At 49.0% G+C, this 20660-nt stretch overlaps 1 protein-coding gene across 1 annotated transcript in view; it reads left to right on the forward strand.

Annotated features, from left to right (window-relative positions):
- Positions 1 to 17540: 17540 nt before the first annotated feature.
- LOC147114486 (chondroitin polymerizing factor 2, non-catalytic subunit-like) overlaps positions 17541 to 20660 on the forward strand; it is a 48611-nt gene continuing 45491 nt past the window's right edge. The window contains exon 1 of the mRNA XM_085992195.1: positions 17541 to 19549. Coding sequence (XP_085848321.1) covers positions 19272 to 19549 — 278 coding nt within the window. The 5' untranslated portion in view covers positions 17541 to 19271. The remainder of the gene's footprint in view (positions 19550 to 20660) is intronic.

The raw sequence follows: 20660 nt of genomic DNA on the forward strand, positions 1-20660 counted from the left end.
GCCCCCACCCTCACCCCATCCCTCCCCCCCCACTCCCACCCCCTCCCCCCCACTCTCCACCCCCTCCCCCCCACTCCCACCCCCTCCCCCCACTCTCCACCCCCTCCCCCCACTCTCCACCCCCACCCCCACCCCACCCCTCCGCCCTTGCACCTACTGCATAGTCACAATGCCAGTTTGTTTATTTGAAATCTTAGAAGGACTGGATAGTGCTGTGTGCCTCCACATTGTCCTTTCACCTCTGGAACGTGGGTTCAAATCCATCCCGGACTAAAAGCATAGAAGGGAAGTCACTTTCTGTTGGCTGTGAATCCTATGTGAAATAAGTTGGGTTAGTATAAGCCTAGTACTAGTACAAACCAAGTCACTGGTGGGAGCAGCTTCGTAGAATCATAGAATGGTTACAGCACGGAAGAAGGCCATTCGGCCCGTCGAGCCCGTGCCGGCTCTCTGCAAGAGCACCTCAGCTAGTCCCACTCCCCCGCCCTTTCCCCGTAAATTTCTTTAATTCATATACTTATCCAAAACTACCCACAATTGTCTGGCATTCCAGAATGGTGACTTTAGTGGTAACAATCGCACACTATGACTGCAATTGCTTTTGCATGATCTGAAGTTTAGTAAAACCCCGATGTACACAACTTAAACATTTTATTGATAAGCCTGGGTGAAGCTTTGTACGCGACACAGTCAAGGGCGAAAAGAGTAAGAGAGAATGCAAAGTAAATTAGGAAGAAATGATTAGGTGAAGTTGAGTTGTAAAACCCTGTAGATCGTAGGAGTACTGAGGATAATAAAGATTTGTACAGTTTTGAAGTTGTAAGAAAGACTGAGTAGAAGATTGTACAACAGCGTTTGATTTCATCACAGTGAGGATTCAGAGAGGACGAACATAATTAGAGCTTAATTAATGAATGACTTGTTGAGAAAACTGAAATTGTTTATATATTTATCCATTAAAATGAATGCTGACTCATTTCCCCTGATTTCTTCACTCAGAGGGTGGTGAATCTTTGGAATTCTCTACCCCAGAGGGCTGTGGAGGCTCAGTCGTTGAGTGTATTCAAGACAGAGAGCGATAGATTTTTGGATATTAAGGGAATCAAGGGATATGGGGATCGGGCGGGAAAGTGGAGATGAGGTCGATGATCAGCCATGATCTCATTGAATGGCGGAGCAGGCTCGAGGGGCCGAATGGCGGAGCAGGCTCGAGGGGCCGAATGGCGGAGCAGGCTCGAGGGGCCGAATGGCGGAGCAGGCTGGAGGGGCCGAATGGCGGAGCAGGCTCGAGGGGCCGAATGGCGGAGCAGGCTCGAGGGGCCGAATGGCGGAGCAGGCTCGAAGGACCGAATGGCGGAGCAGGCTGGAGGGGCCGAATGGCGGAGCAGGCTCGAAGGGCCGAATGGCGGGGCAGGCTCGAAGGACCGAATGGCGGAGCAGGCTCGAAGGGCCGAGTGGCGGAGCAGGCTCGAGGGGCCGAATGGCGGAGCAGGCTCGAGGGGCCGAATGGCGGGGCAGGCTCGAAGGACCGAATGGCGGAGCAGGCTCGAGGGACCAAACGGCCGACTTCTGCTCCTATTTATTATGTTCTTCTTAAAACATGGCTGAGTGGTGAGGGTGAAAAGAAGCCCATCCCTTAGAAGGAGCAGCTATAATAAGGAGGTTTATGAAGTGAGAGGTGGTGCCAGTGTTGTATTTAGAAGATTTCCCTCTGCCCAAAAACGGAGACATTTTCCTCAAGGTTGCCTCCTCCAAAACACTTGCAGGCTCTCCTTGGTGAAGGGGCAGTTCTGGGCACTGCTCCAGCCATCTTGTGTAGTGTGAGCTACCCTCAACGCAAAAACTCCTGACTTCCTTTTAAGAAGTGCAGAAGGACCTTAAGATTCACCCCACCTTCACCACCCTGGGAAGATTCACCATCTACCCCTCGTCTGACACAACACTCCCTGTGCGCAAGCAAATTGTGCCAGGAGCTCATTTAGATTATTCAAAATAGCCGATGCTGCTGTAAACCAGAGGGATCAGCCGATCAGCACAGGTATACGCGAGTGCGGGCTACGTTTTGAAGGATTGGCTCTCTAATGAAATCCTTTACTCTGTGTATTTTAAGAAAATGAATTTTTAAAATAAGTAATAATGGCTCAACAGCACCATCTGCTGTAACGTTTGCAATCCTCCAGTCCTCCCATATCTAAGGAGGATTGGAAGATTGCGGCCAGAGTCTCGACAATTTCCACCCTTAATTTCCTCAGCAACCTGGGATGCATCCCATCCGGACCGGGTGACATGTTAACTTTGAGTGATGCCAACCCATTTAGCACCTCCTTTCTATCTATTTTTATCCTATCCAATATCTCTACTCCCTCTCCTCTACTGCGACATTGTCTTCATCCTCTTCTAGTGAAGACAGATGCAAACATAGAAACATAGAAGATAGGAGCAGGAGTATGCCATTCGACCCCTCGAGCCTGCTCCGCCATTCAATGAGATCATGGCTGATCATCCAAACTCAGTACCCTATCCCTGCTTTCTCCCCATATCCCTTGATCCCTTTAGCCTTAAGAAATATATCCAACTCCTTCTTGAATATATTTAATGAATTGGCCTCCACTGCCTTCTGTGGTAGAGAATTCCACAGGTTCACCACTCTCTGGGTGAAGAAATTCCTCCTCATCTCTGTCCTAAATGGCTTACCCCTTATCCTTAGACTGTGACCCCTGGTTCTGGACTCCCCGACCATCGGGAACATCCTTCCTGCATCTAGTCTTTCAAGTCCTGTTAGAATTTTATAAGTTTCAATGAGATCCCCTCTCATTCTTCTAAACTCCAGCGAATATAAGCCTAATCGACCCAATCTCTCCTCAGAAACCCCACAGTGCAGATAGAGGCCATTCGGCCCATCGAGCCTACACCAACACATATCCCACTCTATCCCCGTAACCCCACGTATTTAATCCCCCTAACACTAAGGGTCAATTTAATCATAGCCAATCAACCTAACCCGCACATCTTTGGACTGTGGGAGGAAACCGGAGCACCCGGAGAAAACCCACGCAAACACGGGGAGAATGTGAAAACTCCACACAGTCACCTGAGGCCAGATTCGAACACGGGTCCCTGGCGCTGTGAGGCAACAGTGCTAACCACTATGCCACCGTGCCACCACTATCCTCATACGTCATTCCTGCCATCCCAGGTATCAGCCTGGTGAATCTTCGCTGCACTCGCTCCATGGCAAGAACATCCTTCCTCAGATAAGGCGACCAAAACTGCACACAATACTCAAGGTGCGGTCTCACCAAGGCCCTGTACAACTGCAGCAAGACATCCTTGCTCCTGTACTCATTCATAGAATCATAGAATGATTACAGCACAGAAAGAGGCCATTTGGCCCATTGAGCCCGTGTCGACTCTCTGCAAGAGCACCCCAGCTAGTCCCACTCTCCTGCCGTTTCCCTGTAGCCCTGCAATTTTTTTTCTTTCAGGTACTCCCTTTTGAAAGCCACGATTGAGTCTGCCTCCACCACCCTTTCAGGCAGTGCATTCCAGATCTTAATAACTCGCAGCGTTAAAAAAGTTTCTTCTTACGTTGCCTTTGGTTCTTTTGCCAATCACCTTAAATCTGTGTCCTCTGGTTCTCGACCCCTCTGCCAATGGGAACAGTTTCTCTCGATCTACTCTGTCCAGACGCCTCATGATTTTCAACACCTCTATCAAATCTCCTCACAATCTTCTCTGCTCCAAGGAGAACAACCCCAGCTTCTCCAGTCTATCCATGTAACTGAAGTCCCTCATTCCTGGAATCATTCTCGTAAATCTTTTCTGCACCCTCTCTAAGGCCTTCACATCCTTTCTAAAGTGCGGTGCCCAGAATTGGACACAATACTCCAGTTGAGGCCGAACCAGCGTTTTATAAAGGTTCATCATAATTTACGAACATAAGGAATAGGAGCAGGAGTCTGCCAATCGGCCCTCGAGCTTGCTCCGCCATTCAATAAGATCATGGCTGATCCAATCTTGGCCTCAACTCCCCTTTCCCGCTCTCTCCCCATACCCCTTGACTCCCTTGTAGTTCAAAAATCTGTCGATCTCCGCCTTCAATATATTCAATGACTCCGCCTCCACAGCTCTCTGGGGTAGAGAATTCCAAAGATTCACGACCCTCTGAGAAGAAATTCCTGCTCATTCTGAACCTATGCCCCCTCGTTCTAGATTCCCCCACGAGGGGAAACATCCTCTCAGCATCCACCCTGTCAATCCCCCTCAGAATCTTATGTTTCAATAAGATCACCTCTCATTCTTCTAAACTCCAGTGAGTATAGGCCCAACCTGCTCAACCTTTCCTCGTAAGACAACCCCTTCATCTCCGGAATCAACCTCGTGAACCTTCTCTGAACTGCCTCCAATGCAAGTATATCCTTCCTTAAACATGGAGACCAAAACTGTACGCAGTACTCCAGGTGTGGTCTCACCAGCGCCCTGTACAGTTGCATCAAAACTTCCCTACTTTTATACTCCATACCCCTTGCAATAAAGGCCAACATTCCATTTGCCTTCCTAATTACTTGCTATACCTGCATGCTAACTTTTTGGCCCCGATTTTCTGCCAGCCGTTAGGCGGGTGGGGGCCGAAAATCGCCGAAATAGGGGGTCGCGACCCCCCCCACCCCGCCTGATTCCCCGCCCCGTCCGACTTTCGGACCGCTGTTTCTCCGCGAGCCGATTCAGTCCCGCCCGCCGCTGGCGGGACTGGCCGTCGGGACCCTAATCAGCAATTATTGGCATGTTTAATGCCATTTTAGGGTGCCCTTGCGATTTTCAGGGGTTCCCCACGCTAAACACGCCTGCGGGGAACCCCGCTGATGAAACCTGGCGTGAAGCTTGCCGGCTTGCTTGCTCTCAGCTGCAGGTCATTCGGGAAAGCTGCGATTTGTATGTTGAAGGACCTTGTTGCTGCAGGCTTGGGGCTACTTCTTCAAGGCTTAGGCACAGCTGTGGAAGGTTGGAGCCTCACACACTTCTCCAATATGATCTCCTGGGAAGCCCCTCTCGCCACCCTCACTCAGCGCTTCCTCAGCGGAGGCATCTACCAGAAGCATGGAACGCCTTTTCTTCCTTCCCTTCTTGCCATTGGAGGATCTCCAACAGCAGAGGCGGCAGCAGCAGAACCAGGAACAGCAGGATGAGCACCAGGAGCACCAGGCTGCTGCTCACTCACCTGAAGCTGCACAGGCCAGAAGGGGCCAGCGCTTGGAAGTGGCTTGAGAGCACCTTGCTGCGCTTTAGGGGGCCATGGGGACCCGTATCTGCACTGGCAGTCCTACTCAGAAGGACTTCCATGGAGGTCTGGTTTCTCTGTTCAATAGATGGCCAACGCTCCTCAAGAGATGTCATTCTCTTATGAGCACTCACCATGTTTTCCGTATGCTGGCGAGTTATCTCCTCCATGGAGGTTGCCAACCTTTCCATGGTGACGCGTTCCTGCGCCAATGACTCCACAAAGGCTCTGCTCATGGTCGCTATGGACTCCTCCATTCGCTCCGCACTCGCAGCGACCCTGGAGACAAAACCTGCCAGAGACTCCTGCATCTGTGCATGGAGATCCATCACCTCTTCTCTTGCGGATGGACCCAGAGGCAGAGGGTCGACATGCAGCGCAGCTGAGCTGAGCTGGCAGAGTCCTGCGCCGTCCGACGAGGACTCTCCACTGCTGTCCCTGTCTCCAGAATCTGCTGATGCTCACTTGTGAGCTGTGAAACACCAGGTGACAACACTACTCTATGTCCCGAAGGTCCCCCCAAAGTGTGAGTGTCTGCGCTGGTGCTGGGTGCGCTTACTTCTGCTGACTCTGCACCCTCAGAGGTTGGAGCTTCCTCTGAGGAGTCTGGCTGCACAGCCTCTTCCTCCGCCACAGTGGGGACGGGGGCTCTGGATGGTCCTGTGGGGGAGTAGAGGAAGGAGTTAGAGATGTGATGCCAAGGTTACATGCACATTCGAGTTGACATCTGCTGACACCTGCATCCATGCAGCCTTGGTCTCAGTGGGAGGCCTCTTCCTGCCTGACCTAGGGAAGAGGACCTCCCTGTGGGCCCTAACCCCATCCAATAATGCCTGCCATGGTGTTGCAGGAAAGGATGCCCCGGAGCATGGTACATCGGCGAAACCATGCAGACACTGCGACAACGGATGAACGGACACCGCGCAACAATCGCCAGGCAGGAGTGTTCCCTCCCAGTCAGGGAACACTTCAGCAGTCAAGGACATTCAGCCTCCGATCTTCGGGTAAGCATTCTCCAAGGCGGCCTTCGAGACACACGACAACGCAAAATCGTAGAGCAGAAACTGATAGCCAAGTTCCGCACTCATGAGGACGGCCTCTTGGGCTCATGTCACGCTACATGTAACCCCACCTGACGTAGGGTCATCCAGACTCGAGTCGTCGTTGGCTTGTTCTCTCTACACAGATGCGGCCGGACCTGCTGTGATTTCCAGCAAAAAAAGTTTTTTTGTCTGTTTTTTGTTTTTCATACAGACCCCAGCATCTGCAACATTTGACCCCTTGTGACCCCACCTCCTTGTTCTTCGATGTAATGTTTTCCTGGCTGACCTGCTTGGACACCATTCACACCTTTGATTGCTGTGATTATCTCTCTGCCGAGGTGTGATAAATGGCAGTTAGAAAGATTACCTGTAATCATCTGGCATTATGCTCTGACTATATAAGCTGTGTCTTTATGCATCTCTCCACTTCACCTGACGAAGGAGCAGCGCTCCGAAAGCTTGTGATTTCAAATAAAACTGTTGGACTATAACCTGGTGTTGTGTGACTTCTTACAATAATGCCTGCAGTGAAGCTTCGTCGAATTTGGAGGCAGCTCGGGGTCTGGCACTGGCCACAGCTGCTGCAGGCTCCTCTGCCATCCTGTATGGTTCATTTGGAAGCCAACAGAGGAAGCAATGCTTGCTGTGGACCTTGAAAGCACCACGAATGATGACATCATACTGTGGGGCTTCCTGACTGGAAATGGACAATTAGCAAGGCTGCCAGCACGCTGGAAATTAATTGGCCACTTGAGGGAAAATTGCGTGGAGCTGGCTGACCCTTTTTTTGTGTGTCAGAACCCCACATTCGGGGAATCCGACCATTTCCCACACAATCCACAAAATCGGGCCCTTTGTGTTTCACGTACGAGGACCCCCAGATCCCTCTGTACCGCAGCATTTTGTAGTCTCACTCCATTTAAATAATAATTTGCTTTTTCATTCTTCCTTCCAAAGTGGATAACCTCACATTTTCACACATTATACTCCATCTGCCAAATTTTTGCCCACTCACTTTAACCTATCTATATCCCTTTGCACTCTTTGGTGTCGATTTTCCTGGAGCCGTCAGGCGGGGTTTCACGCGTGTGGGGGGGGGGAAGGAAAATCCTGAATTTGGGGGTCCCGACACCATCCTGCCCAAAACCCCGCCCCACGCAAGTTTCAGGGGCGGCGGTGTTATGTATTGTGTGTTCTCCTCCCACCTGTGGTGGCGCTGTCACAGCAGATAAATGGTTGGGTGTTCTCTTGGTTAAGTTTAGCTCTCTTTGTTCGGAACTCTCCAGAACTTCCCTTTCCTTCCTGAATAAAAGCACTTCATGTTTGAATCTCTGGGTTCTGAGTTCTAATTGTGTCTAGGTAGAAAGGTACCGACACAACAAATGGCGACGAGGATCGGATGAATCTGCGTTGTGGGAACTTTCTTGTTTTCGACTACAAAACACTCGGAACAGAGATTGCAGCATCACATTAACGTTACGGGTGCAGTGAGTAAACAGAAATTTTAATTTGAAACGTGAGATGGCTACTATATTAGGAAACATCGGTGATTTTAATGAAAATGTGGAGCAATGGAGCGCTTATACGGAACGTTTTGACTATTTTGTTTTGGCGAATGCGGTGGCAAACGAAAAGGTCGTGCCTACCTTTCTGAGTGTAATGGGGCTGAAGACATTCAATTTACTTCGCAGCCTTGTGCAGCCAGATAAGCCAGGAACTAAAACATATAAGCAACTGGTGGAAATTCTTGGAGCACATTTTTCACCAAAACCTCTGGTTATTGCTGAGAGATTTAGATTTCACAAACGGAATCAAGAGGAGGGGGAATCAGTGACGATGTTTATTGCTGCTTTAAAAAGGTTGTCAGAACACTGCGAGTTCAAGGAGGTGCTGAATGACACCATTAGAGACAGACTTGTGTGTGGTCTGCAAAGTGCAGCCACACATAAGTGCCTTCTTACTGAAGACAACCTTACTCTTGAAAAGGCCATTGAAGTTAGTGTCTCCATGGAGATGGCGGAAAAGGAGGCTCACCAGTTGAGTTCAACAGGGAGAGTTCACAAGCTGTCGTCTGAGCCTAAAGGTGCGCAGAACGGCACATGTTACCGTTGTGGGAAAACGGGCCATCACGCTAATGACTGCTGGTGTACGGAGCTGGAATGCCGAAATTGTGGCAAAAAGGGTCACATTGAACGCACCTATAGAGGTAAAAAAAGAACAGACAGAGCTGGGAAGCATGAAAGCAAAATGTCTGTATTTGGACAAGAGAGGAAAAAGAGTGTTCATTCATTGCAGTATGATGGAACAAGCAAAACAGAGGGGAGCGACACCTCTGAGGAGGAAGAGGTGCACATACTGACAGTTGCAGGTGGTTCAAATGGCTACTGGGTGTCACCACTGGTGGAGGGACAATCAGTGCGGATGGAGGTGGACACAGGCGCGGCTGTGTCCCTTGTTTCAGACACTATCTACAACAAAATGGTAAAGCATCTTACCCTACAGCCAACAAACATTGTACTAAAGACGTATACCGGCGAACCTGTGGCCATGAGAGGCGCCATTGAGGTGACAGTTAAATTGAACGGACAGACTGCAAAACTGCCACTATATGTGGTAAAGGGAAATTATCCATCGCTACTGGGACGTGCGTGGCTAGAGAAAATCACACTGGACTGGCCTGCAGTCTGCATGATGTCAAAAGGGGAGTCAGGTCTGACTGCAGTGTTAAACAAACATGCAGAGCTCTTCAATGGGGAACTTGGGAGCATGAAAAAGATCAGCGTGAGACTGGACATTAAACCTGACAGCAAGCCGAAGTTTCACAAAGCCTGACCTGTACCCTATGCAATTAGGCCAAAAGTTGAGGCTAACTTGGAGGCCTTAGTCGAGAATGGAGTCCTGGAGCCTGTGAGCGTGAGCAAATGGGCCACACCCATTGTTCCTGTCCTGAAAAAGGATGGATCTGTTCGAATCTGCGGGGATTTTAAAGTGACTATTAACCCGGTGCTGTCTGCGGAACAGTACCCTCTTCCCCTCATTGATGATCTTTTTACAGGCCTGGCCAGAGGGCAAAAGTTCAGCAAAGTAGACTTATGCCAGGCTTATCTACAAATGCATGTCGATGACAAATCAAAGGAGCTGCTGACAATTGTGACACACAAGGGGCTATACAGGTACTGCCGCCTTCCGTTTGGAATTACGTCGGCCCCTGCTCTATTCCAAAGGGCAATGGATCAGATTTTGAGTGGACTGCCAGGAGTCCAGTGCTACCTGGACGACATCCTTGTCACTGGGACAAATGAGGAGGATAATCTTTTAAACTTGGATGCGACACTACAATGACTGAAAGAGTACGGACTCAAGAGTTCGTAAAGACAAATGTGAATTATTTCAGTCTTCGGTTGAGTACCTGGGGCATGTGATTGACGCTACTGGCCTGCATAAGGCGCCATCAAAGGTCAAGGCGATCGTGGAGGCCCCAGCACCCCAGAATGTGAGCCAGTTACGTTCATTTCTGGGGCTACTTAACTACTATGGGAAGTTTATTCCAGACTTAGCAACATTGCTGAAGCCGTTACATCAGTTGCTATGTCAAGGCAAAACATGGAAATGGACTGAACTGTGCAACGAAGCTTTCGCCCAAGCAAAGAAAGCATTGCTGAAATCGGAGGTCCTGACACACTTCGACCCAAAGCTACCCGTGCAGCTAGCATGTGATGCGTCACCATAAAATAAAACAAAAAAGGTGACTCAACCGTGGCTAACAAGGGAAATTAGGGATAGCATAAGATCCAAGGAGACGACAGATAAATTGGCCAGAAAAAGCAATAATCCTGAGGATTGGGAGCAGTTTAGGATTCAACAAAGGAGGACAAAGGGATTAATTAAGAAAGGGAAAATAGAATATGAGAGTAAGTTCGCAGGGAACATAAAAACTGACTGTAAAAGCTTTTATAGATATGTGAAGAGAAAAAGATTGGTGAAGTCAAGCGTAGGTCCCTTGCAGTCAGAATCAGGGGAATTTATAATGGGAAACAAAGAAATGGCAGACCAACTAAATTCATACTTTGGTTCTGTCTTCACAAAGTAGGACACAAATAACCTCCCAGAGATGCCGGGGAACATAGGGTCTGATGAAAGGGTGGAACTGAAAGAAATCAGTATTTGTAGGGAAATGGTGTTAGGAAAATTGATGGGACTGAAGGCCGATAAATCCCCAGGGCCTGATAATCTACATCCCAGGGTACTTAAGGAAGTGGCCCTAGAAATAGTAGATGCATTGCTGGTCATCTTCCAGAACTCGATAGACTCTGGAACAGTACCCATGGATTGGCGGGTAGCTAATGTTACCCCACTATTCAAAAAAGGTGGTCGAGAAAAAGCGGGGAATTATAGACCGGTAAGCCTGACATCGGTAGTGGGGAAAATGCTAGAATCTATTATAAAAGATGTAATAGCAGAGCACTTGGTAAGCAGTGACAGGATCGGACAAAGTCAACATGGATTTACAAAAGGTAAATCATGCTTGACTAATCTACTGGAATTTTTTGAGGATGTAACTAGTAAAATAGATAAGGGAGAACCAGTAGATGTGGTGTATTTGGACTTTCAGAAGGCTTTCGATAAGGTCCCACATAAGAGATTAGCGTGCAAAATTAAGGCACATGGGATTGGGGGCAAGGTATTGACTTGGATAGAGAACTGGTTGGCGGACAGAAAGCAAAGAGTTGGAATAAACGGGTCGTTTTCCGAGTGGCAGGCAGTGACTAGTGGGGTACCGCAAGGATCGGTCCTAGGACCCCAGCTGTTCACAATATATATTAATGATCTGGACGAGGGAATTGGATGTAATATCTCCAAATTTGCAGACGACACAAAGCTGGGTGGGAGGGTAAGCTGTGAGGAGGGTGTCGTGAAACTCCAGTACAATTTGGACAGTTTGGGTGATTGGGCAGAAACATGGCAAATGCACTATAATGTGGATAAATGTGAGGTTATCCACTTTGGTGGCAAAAACAGGAAGGCAGATTATTATTTGAATGGCAATAGATTGGGAGAAGGGGAAGTGCAAAGAGACCTGGGTGTTCTTGTGCACCAGTCGCTGAAGGTAAGCATGCAGGTGCAGCAGGCGGTTAAGAAGGCAAATGGTATGTTGGCCTTCGTAGCAAGAGGGTTCGAGTACAGGAACAAGGATGTCTTGCTACAGTTGTACAGGGCCTTGGTGAGACCGCACCTTGAGTATTGTGTGCAGTTTTGGTCGCCTTACCTGAGGAAGCACGTTCTTGCCATGGAGGGAGTGCAGCGAAGATTCACCAGGCTGATACCTGGGATGGCAGGAATGACGTATGAGGAGAGATTGTGTCGATTGGGCTTATACTCACTGGAGTTTAGAAGATTGAGAGGGGATCTCATTGAAACCTATAAAATTGTGTCAGGCCTGGACAGACTAGATGCAGGAAGGATGTTTATGATGGCCGGGGAGTCCAGAACCAGGGGTCATAGTCTAAGGATAAGGGGTAAGCCATTTAGGACTGAAATGAGGAGGAATTTCTTCACCCAGCGAGTGGTGAACCTGTGGAATTCTCTGCCACAGAGGGCGGTGGAGGCCAGTTCATTAAATATATTCAAGAAAGAGTTGGATATATTTCTTAAGGCTAAAGGGATCAAGGGATATGGGGAGAAGGCAGGGACAGGGTACTGAATTTGGATGATCAGCCATGATCTCATTGAATGGCGGAGCAGGCTCGAAGGGCCGAATGGCCTACTCCTGCTCCTATCTTCTATGTTTCTATATGGTGTGGGAGCAGTCATATCCCACATTATGCCTTCTGGTGAAGAGAAACCTATCGCCTTCGCATCACACACCTTGAACAAGGCCGAGAGTAACAATGCACAGATTGAGTGCAAGGCCTTGGGAATCGTTTTTGGAATTCGAAAATTTCATCAGTACCTGTTTGGGAGAAGGTTCACACTCCTGACGGACCACCGTCCATTGACTTCAATCTTCGGGCCCCACACCGGAATTCCGTCTCTTGCTGCAAGCAGGATGCAAAGGTGGGCTTTACTGTTGTCAGGACACACATACGACATCAAATATCGCAAATCAGACTTGCACGGCAACGCAGACGGTCTCTCGAGGCTACCCTTGCCTGTTACTCCCCCAGAGCCTCGTCAGATACACATCTTCTACTTTAGACAAGTGGAGGGAGCACCTGTCACGGCAGTTCAGGTGCCAAGGTACACCCGCAACGATCCAGTCCTGTCTGAGGTAATGGACGATGTCATTTGAGGGAGAGCTATAGGAGATTCTCCTAGTTTGAAACCTTACGTTTCAAAAAGAAATGAGCTCTCCGTCCAGGCAGGTTGTCTTCTTTGGGGACGCCGTGTCATCATTCCGCCACCTCTGAGGGAACCTATACTGCAACAACTTCATACAGGCCACAGTGGGATGGTTCGGATGAAGGAAATGGCAAGAAGCTACTTCGGTGGCCAGGTCTCGATGGAAATATTGAGGAGAAAGCTAAAACATGTTACCCATGTCAAAGGGTCCGGAATGTTCCACAGCTGGCAACCCTACACCCCTGGGATTGGCCTGCAGAAGTGTGGCAGTGAGTACATGTGGACTTCGCCGGTCCTTTCGAAGAGAAGATGTTTATGGTGGTTGTGGACGCTCGTAGCAAGTGGCCGGAGGTCGCTGTGATGAGGTCTACCACAGCAGAGAAAACAATTGAGAAACTTGGTGAGATGTTCAGCCGTTATGGCTCACCGGAACAACTCGTAAGTGACAACGGTCCACAATTTGTATCACAGGAGTTTGCAACCTTCCTGCATGTGAATGGTGTCCAACACATCAGGTCTGCGCCCTATCATCCCTCTACTAACGGCCTGGCAGAAAGGTTCGTGCAAACTTTGAAGCACGCCTTGAAGGCATCGCAAGGTCAGGGCTCAATCCACCAATGTCTGAACAGCTTCCTGTTGTCCTACAGGAACGAGCTGCATGCCACAACCAAAATTTCCCCCGCTTCGCTCATGATGAAGAGGCAGTTGCGGACAAGTTTTGACTTACTCAAACCTCCAAGGGCAGAATAGGTTGTCCATTGTCAACAAGGTCAAGTTGAAAAGAGAGAGAAAAGAGCCAAGGGGAGACGGTTTCACCCGGGAGAGCACGTCCTAGCTCGAAACTACAACACTGGACCGAAATGGGTTCCTGCTACGGTGATCGCACAGACGGGCCCTGTGTCTTACACGGTTGAGACTGCTGAGGACGTTGTCTGGAGAAGACACACAGATCAACTGTTGCTAGGAGCAGAGACAGCCACAGAGGCTCCAACGGCTGGTTGGCCTGAACTGTTTCCGGATGATACCGCAAACCAGCATCCTTTGCCACAGTGCTCTTCTCCAACACAGAAAGTCATAGAGACTGTTCCACCTGTGCAAACTCCTGACTTTCGACTGACACAGGCACCTTCTCTATCTAGGCCTGTGTCAATGCCTACTGCTGTGGAAGCCAGCGATGACCGTCGGTATCCTGTCAGAGAGCGGCGGCTTCCAAGACGCTTGGATCTGTAGGCTTAGTGACTTACCCACAAGACTGGGGCAGAATAAACCCCAGGGTAAAGTCAGGGTTTGAGGCAGTCTACCTCTACCCTTGGTTAGTTGAGTGCATTGAAAGTAACTTACCTGTTGAGGAATAATGTGGACCTTTCATTTAAGAGGGGAGGAATATGTTATGTATTGTGTGTTCTCCTCCCACCTGTGGTGGCGCTGTCACAGCAGATAAATGGTTGGGTGTTCTCTTGGTTAAGTTTAGCTCTCTTTGTTCGGAACTCTCCAGAGCTCCCCTTTCCTTCCTGAATAAAAGCACTTCATGTTTGAATCTCTGGGTTCTGAGTTCTAATTGTGTCTCAGTAGAAAGGTACCTGCCCCGCACTGGGACCTGCCGAAACCAGGCGGGAAGGGATTAGTGCCAATTAACTGCCTGTTAACAGGTAGTTAACAGGCAGTTTTTAGCCTAATCCCTATTTTGAGGGGTTTCGTGCGGGATTCCCGACAGCTCCAAACCACGCCAGGTTAGAGCAGGCGGGCCGTCGGGTTGAAGGAGTTGGAGGGGTCGCGATGTCAGTGCTCAGGTGAGTGATGGGTGCAAAGGTAAGTGTGTTTGGTGTGTCTAAAGTGTGTAAAGAACTTTTACTTACCTGTACTTACCTTAACAGCCTTTCTTCCTGTAGCCGTCGGGAGCCCATCACTCAGCCGGCACTTAAAGCTGAACGGCTGCGATCTGTGAAAAGTGACAGCCTTCAGCTTTGAGTGCTGCTGAGAGTTCTAACTGAGTCTGTGCAGAAGGACTCATGTTAGAACTCAGACTGTCAGTGTTTCACAGCTTCAAAACACTGATATTTCATCTGTCAAGAACTCTTGACACATGAAATTGCAGTCTGTGACATCACCTGTTGCCGGGTGGCCCTTATAATTGGCCTGCTGAGCCCGCTGGGCGGGCTCAACAAGGTGAATCAAGGGAAAATCGCGCGGATTGGCCAGACGTCAAAGTAGGCGGGTCTAAAACCCGAAAGCCTTCTTCCTGACAGCTTCAGGAAAATCGACTCCTTTGTGTCCTCCTCACAACTTGCTAACCCACCTATCTTTGTATCGTCAGCAAATTCGGCTACAGGACACTCGCTCCCTTCATCCAAGTCATTAATATAGATTGTAAATAGTTGAGGCCCGAGCGCTGATCCCTGTGGCACCCCGCTAGTTACTGGTTGCCAACCTGAAAATGACCCATTTATCCCAACTCTGTTTTCTGTTAGTTAGCCAATCCTCTATCCATGCCAAATTATTACCCCCAACCCCGTGAGCTCTTATCTTGTGCAGTAACCTTTTATGTGGCACCTTATCGAATGCCTTCTAGAAATCCAAATACACTACATCTACTGGTTCCCCTTTATCCACCCTGTTTGTTACATCCTCAAAGAACTCTAGCAAATTTGTCAAACACGATTTCCCTTTCATAAAACCATGTTGACTCTGCTTGATTGTCCTATGATTTTCTAAATGTCCTGCTATTACCTCCTTAATAATGGATTCCAGCATTTTCCCAATGACAGATATTAGGCTAATTGGCCTATAGTTTCCTGCTTTCTGTCTCCCTCCTTTCTTGAATAGTGGTGTTACTTTTGTGGTTTTCCAATCCGCTGGGACCTCTCCAGAATCCAGGGAATTTTGATAATTACAATCAACGCATCCACTATCTCTGCAGCCACTTCTTTTAAGACCCTAGGATGTAGGCCATCAGGTCCAGGGGACTTGTCGGCCTTTAATATATTAGCATGGATAGAGAATTGGCTAACTAACAGAAAGCAGAGAGTCGGGATAAATGGGTCATTTTCCGGTTGGCAAACAGTAACTAGTGGGGTGCCAACGGGATCGGTGCTGGGGCCTGAACTATTTACAATCTACATTCATGACTTGGATGAAGAGACCGAGTGTAATGTAACCAAGTTTGCAGATGATACAAAGATGGGTGGGAAAGCAAGTTGTGCAGAGGACTCAAAGAATCTGCAAAGGGATATAGACAGGCTAAGTGAGTGGGCAGACATTTGGCAGATGGAGTATAATGTGGGAAAGTGCAAGGTTATCCACTTTGGCAGGAAAAATAAAAAAGCAAATTATGATTTAAATGGAGGTTACAAAATGCTACAGTTCAGAGGGACCTGGGGGTCCTTGTGCATGAAACATAAAAAGTTAGCATGCAGGTACAGCAGGTAATCAAAAAGGCAAATGGAATGTGTTGGCCTTTATTGTAAGGGGGTTGTTGTATAAAAGCAGGGAAGTCCTGCTACAACTGTACACGGTATTGGTGAGACCACACCTGGAGTACTGCGTACAGTTTTGGTCTCCTTATTTAAGGAAGGATATACTTGCATTGAAGGCAGTTCAGAGACGATTGACTAGGTTAATTCCAGAGGGGGTTGACTTATGAAGAAAGGTTGAGCAGGTTGGGCTTATACTCATTGGAATTTAGAAGAATGAGAGGTGATCTTATTGAAACATATAAGATACTGAGGGGGCACGACAAGGTAGATGCAGAAAGGCTGTTTCTCCTGGTGGGGAAATCTAGAACTCGGGGGTATAGTTTCAGAATAAAGGGTCGCCCTTTTAGAACTGAGATGAGCAGGAATTTCTTCTCTGAGGGTCCAATATTAACTGGGATAAAGTTAGTGTGAAGGGTATAGAGGGTGCGGAATTCCTAAAATGCATCCAGGAGAACTTTTTTAGCCAGTAAAAGGACAAGGGCAGCAGGAGCATGGGAACACCACCAGCTGCAAGTTCCCCTCCAAGTCATACACCATCCTGACTTAGAAGTATATCGCCGATCCTTCATCGTCGCTGGGTCAAAATCCTGGAACTCCCTCCCTAACAGCACTGTGGGGGCACCTTCACCACATCGACTGCAGCGGTTCAAGAAGGCGGCTCACCACCACCTTCTCAAGGGCAATTAGGGATGGGCAATAAATGCTGGCCTTGCCAGCGACGCCCACATCCCATAAACGAAGTAAAAAAAAGTGCTGTTGCAGAGAGCCGGCACGACGGGTTGAATGGACTTCTGTGCTGTAACCATTCTATGATTCTATTCTATTGAATCTGCTTCCACCGCCATTTCAGGCAGCGCATTCCAGATCACAACAACTCGTTGCATAAAGATCTTTCCTGGTATGGACTCTGGTTCTTTCGTCAATGACCTTCAATCTGTGTCCTCTGGTTACTGGCTGGAAAGAATTTTGCGGTTCCTGTAGTGTATGTACCTTTAAGGGGAGAACTACTTTTTACAGCTCCTGTATACTGTAGTACCGGCAGTGACCACACCTGTATATAAACCCTGAGTAGGGATCTGTACGTTTAGTTTTAGAGTAACTCTCATCCAGTAAACACCTGTTGATTGTTCCCTACGGTCTCGTGTCTAGTTATTGAAGGACACACATCAAAATAGACGGATCTGACAGTTCCCTTTTAAGATTATCTGTTCTCTCTGTCTGTCTTGTTCCCTTTTGTTCAGTTCCTCTCTCTCTGTACTTCGTCTTGTCTTACCTCAGCTGCGCCATTTTGTTGCCCTTTCCCGCCCCACACGCAGCGGCGCCACCGTTGCCGCGCCTGCGCACACCCAGACCCCGCCCACCGCCGCGCATGCGCGCCAGCCCTTGGTCGGCCGAGTGCCGCCGCTCTGCGCGTGCGCGACCGGCGGTCCGGAGGGCCGGGCGAGGGGTCAAAGTTTGCGAGCGCGGCCTGGTGGGCGGTGTAGTCAGCGTCGAGCACTCAGCCTGGGCGAGCCGAGACCGGGGCCCGAGACCTGCGCCCTCCCAGTTTGACAGCCCCGGGACCAGGGTGACAGCCCCAGGATCAGGACCCGGGAGCAGGCCCCGGGACCAGGAGAGCAGGCCCCGGGACCAGGAGACCAGGCCCCGCTCCCAGCCTGACCACTCAGACTGCAGTCACTGAGACCAACACAGGCATCTGAAGGGAACCAAGAGTTGAAATGAACTGAAGCATCCAGCTTGATCCGAGCGCTCCTCTGCGATAATGAAGTCCCAGCCTGAGCCTGGCCCAGTGATCTGAAGCGGGGACTAACCATGTGAAGCATTTGATCAAACCGTGCCCCTCAGTCTGCCTGTGAGAGTGTGCACAGTCTGACAGCTCTTTGACATGAGACTCCATCTGATGTGTCTTAAAACAGATTTAAACTGTGATTCAGATAGTTAAGAGGTTTGCAGCCTCCTCAACCTGAAGGTACTTTGCTGTGAGATTCTGTTCCTGAGAGCGAGGGATTCTGCGCAAGCATTTAAACGAAGAGGAATTTACCAGCCTGTTCTCACAGCTGCCAAGGGAGCCTGAATAAGGATTGAAAGTGAAAAGAATCCTATCTGCCAGTCTGTCCTGATCTCCCTGCCGTCTAACAGTGACTTATTGTTCGGTGCATTCACTGGATCTGGCAGTCAGAACCAGAATCTAAAACTAGAAAGGATTTCATCAGAAGCCTTTTCTCAACAGTCTAGTAGCACTTTACTGTGTGTTGAACACACTGTTTAATCCCTCCATACGTGGGCGGGTGCTCCCCACACTGTGAATTCTAGGGAAGTTATTTCCGCCCCCCCCCCCCCCCCCCCAAAGAATAGGGAAGCTTGGAGGAGGTGGGCAAATGCTTACTTCTCTGTAATGGTGCGTCGTTCCAAAATATGTGCAAAGCAAAGCAGATGGGAGAGAGAGAGAGCGAACATGACCGCAGTAGAATTTTAACAAGTTAATGGCAACTGTGACTGAAACATTCTGGCATCAAGGTGCAGAATTTATGGGAAATTAGTGAATTTTTAGTCCCCGTGGTATTTATCTGTTGCCATCGGTATTTATTATGCGTTGTGCTGGACTTTCCAAGCTTGTGCATTTTCCCTTCCCACTGAATTGCAGATGAATTGAGCTACACTTTTTTTATACGAGATGTCTGTAGTTATATTTTGCCAAGCACGGTGTGATCAGTGTTTGAGTTTTATTAATCTGCCAAGTGATCATGTTCTGATTTGAAACTTTGGCTTGCTGCTGATTGTGTTGTGGATTGAATTTCCTTCTTGGAGGCTGACCTTTCACGTCCTTTGGGTGTCACTGTGAATTGCTTCTCGTGATTGGAGAGACTTCTTTGTGAAGCTAGCTTGAAAATTAATCCTTGTAGGTTGTGGCCTTAGTGCGATTGAAATTGTTAGAAGTCGGAGCCAAAGTGCTGTGCTGGTAGCTTAAGCTTGCCACTTGAAGCCTATCGGTGCTTGTGTTGGTTTTATACTGGAGACAAAACAAATAGATACTTAAATTATGTAAGTAGTAAGAGTGATTTCTGTAAGAGTATTAGCATCGAATCCTTATTTTGTGTGCGTCTCTCTATCTGCTGTTTTTATTGCTCGCTTTACACAATGCGTTTGACCTCCCTGCTACCCCTCTTCCGGCCTGCTCTGCCCCTGATCCTGGGGCTCTCCTTAGGCTGCAGCCTGAGTTTGCTGCGGGTCTCCTGGACTCAGGGAGATGGGGACGAGTCGTGCATGGACGCAGGGGAGAGCAGGGGGCTACCCCATGACAGCGGCCGCCTGGAACCCGGAGCTGAGATGGGAGAGCTCGGCGACAACAAGGAGTACGAACCCAGGATTGTCCCTTATTACAAGGATCCCAACAAACCACACAAGAAAGTGCTGAGGTAATTATGTAACCTGAGAAAGAAATGCATGTTAGCGATGTTAAAGAAATCATAACTATTACCAGCTTCGGACCTTTGAACAGACAGTCCTAAGGCACTCCAAATTTTGTCTTGCACAGCAATGTGATAATGGCCGGATAATCTGTTTCACTGCTGTTGGTTGAGGGATCAATATTGGCCCAGACCCAGGAGAGTTCCCCTGCTCTTCTTCCCAGGTGGTTGTGGAATCTTTTACATCCACCCGAAAGGGCAGACGGGGCCTCGGTTTAACGTCTCATCCGAAAGACGGCACATCCGACAGTGCAGCACTCCCTCAGTACCGCCCCCCCGACAGTGCGGCGCTCCCTCAGTGCCGCCCCCCCCCGACAGTGCAGCACTCCCTCAGTACTGCCCCTCCGACAGTGCGGCGCTCCCTCAGTGCCGCCCCCCCCCCCCGACAGTGCGGCGCTCCCTCAGCGCCGCCCCCCCCCCGACAGCGCGGCGCTCCCTCAGTGCCGCCCCCCCCCCGACAGTGCGGCGCTCCCTCAGTGCTGCACTGGAGTGGGACTTGAACCCACGACCTTCTGACTGAGATGCAAGTGTGCTACCACTGAGTCACAGCTGACGGTAGGTACTGGGGCGCGACAGTTGATCTCGCTGACAACCTGAAGTGATACTGAAAACAGCGAGTTGAATTTTTTGATGAAGGGAATGCAATGGATGTTGTCTGCATGGATTTTCGGAAGGCGTTTGACAAAGTACCATATAGAAGGATGATTAACAAAATTTGAGGCTCAATGAATAGGTGGGTCAGTGGCAGCTTGGATAAGGAATTGGCTTAAGGATAGAAAACAGCGAGTTGTGGTAAATGGCTGTTTTTCAGACTGGAGGATGGTAGACAGTGGTGTTCCCCCCAAGGGTCAGTGCTGGGGCCACTGCTTTTTTTATTTTTTGATACATATAAATGACCTGGATATTGGAATGTAGAGTAGAATTTCTAAATTTGCTGATAACACCAAACTTGGGGGTGTGACAAACAGTGAGGATGACACCAATCGACTGCAACAGGACATAGAAAGGCTAGCAGAATGGGCAGACAAGTGGCAGATGGAATTTAATACAGAGAAGTGTG

Source organism: Somniosus microcephalus, chromosome 7, assembly GCF_052327205.1.
Source record: "Somniosus microcephalus isolate GS21.2 chromosome 7, FLI_Smic_1.0, whole genome shotgun sequence".
In the NCBI taxonomy this organism is placed as follows: domain Eukaryota; kingdom Metazoa; phylum Chordata; class Chondrichthyes; order Squaliformes; family Somniosidae; genus Somniosus; species Somniosus microcephalus.